The following is a 484-nucleotide window of genomic DNA, read 5'->3' on the forward strand; positions in this document are numbered from 1 at the left end:
CCAGCCTCTTCAGCAAGTTCACCTCCAAGTTCGTGCGCAGGTGAGCTCCCCTGGGCCGGGCTGTCCCCTGCGGCACCCGTGTGTCCCCACCCCCCCGGTGCTCTCGCTGTCCCTCGGTGTCACCTCCTGTGTCCCCCCGGTGCTCTCACTGCCCCTCAGTGTCCCCTCGGTGTCACCTGCTGTGCCCTTTGTGGTTTGTTCCTCTGTGTGTCCTGGGCTGTCCCCTCGGTGTCCCCTCGGTGTCCTGGGCTCGGTGTCCCCTCCAGGGGTTTCTCTGTCCCCTCTGTTTGTCCCCCCTGAGGGCCCCTCGGTGTCCCCCAGGTCCCTTCTGTGTTTCGGTGTCCCCTCAGGTGTCCCTCAGGTGTCCTCTCGGTGCTCTCAGGGCTTCTCTGTTCTTCTCCTCCCCCCATGTCCCCTCCTGTCCCCCCCCGTCCCATCCTGTCCCCTTGGGGACCCCCTTGTCCCCTCCTGTCCCTGAATGTCC

General features: G+C 66.1%; 1 protein-coding gene across 1 annotated transcript in view; it reads left to right on the forward strand.

The window, feature by feature from the left end:
- LOC102039455 (serine/threonine-protein kinase MARK2) overlaps positions 1–484 on the forward strand; it is a 10,771-nt gene that overhangs the window by 9,045 nt on the left and 1,242 nt on the right. The window contains exon 8 of the mRNA XM_031065656.1: positions 5–40. Within this exon, the coding sequence (XP_030921516.1) occupies positions 5–40 (36 nt within the window). The remainder of the gene's footprint in view (positions 1–4; positions 41–484) is intronic.

The sequence above is a fragment of the Geospiza fortis genome, unplaced genomic scaffold, assembly GCF_000277835.1.
Source record: "Geospiza fortis unplaced genomic scaffold, GeoFor_1.0 scaffold5449, whole genome shotgun sequence".
NCBI classification, from domain to species: domain Eukaryota; kingdom Metazoa; phylum Chordata; class Aves; order Passeriformes; family Thraupidae; genus Geospiza; species Geospiza fortis.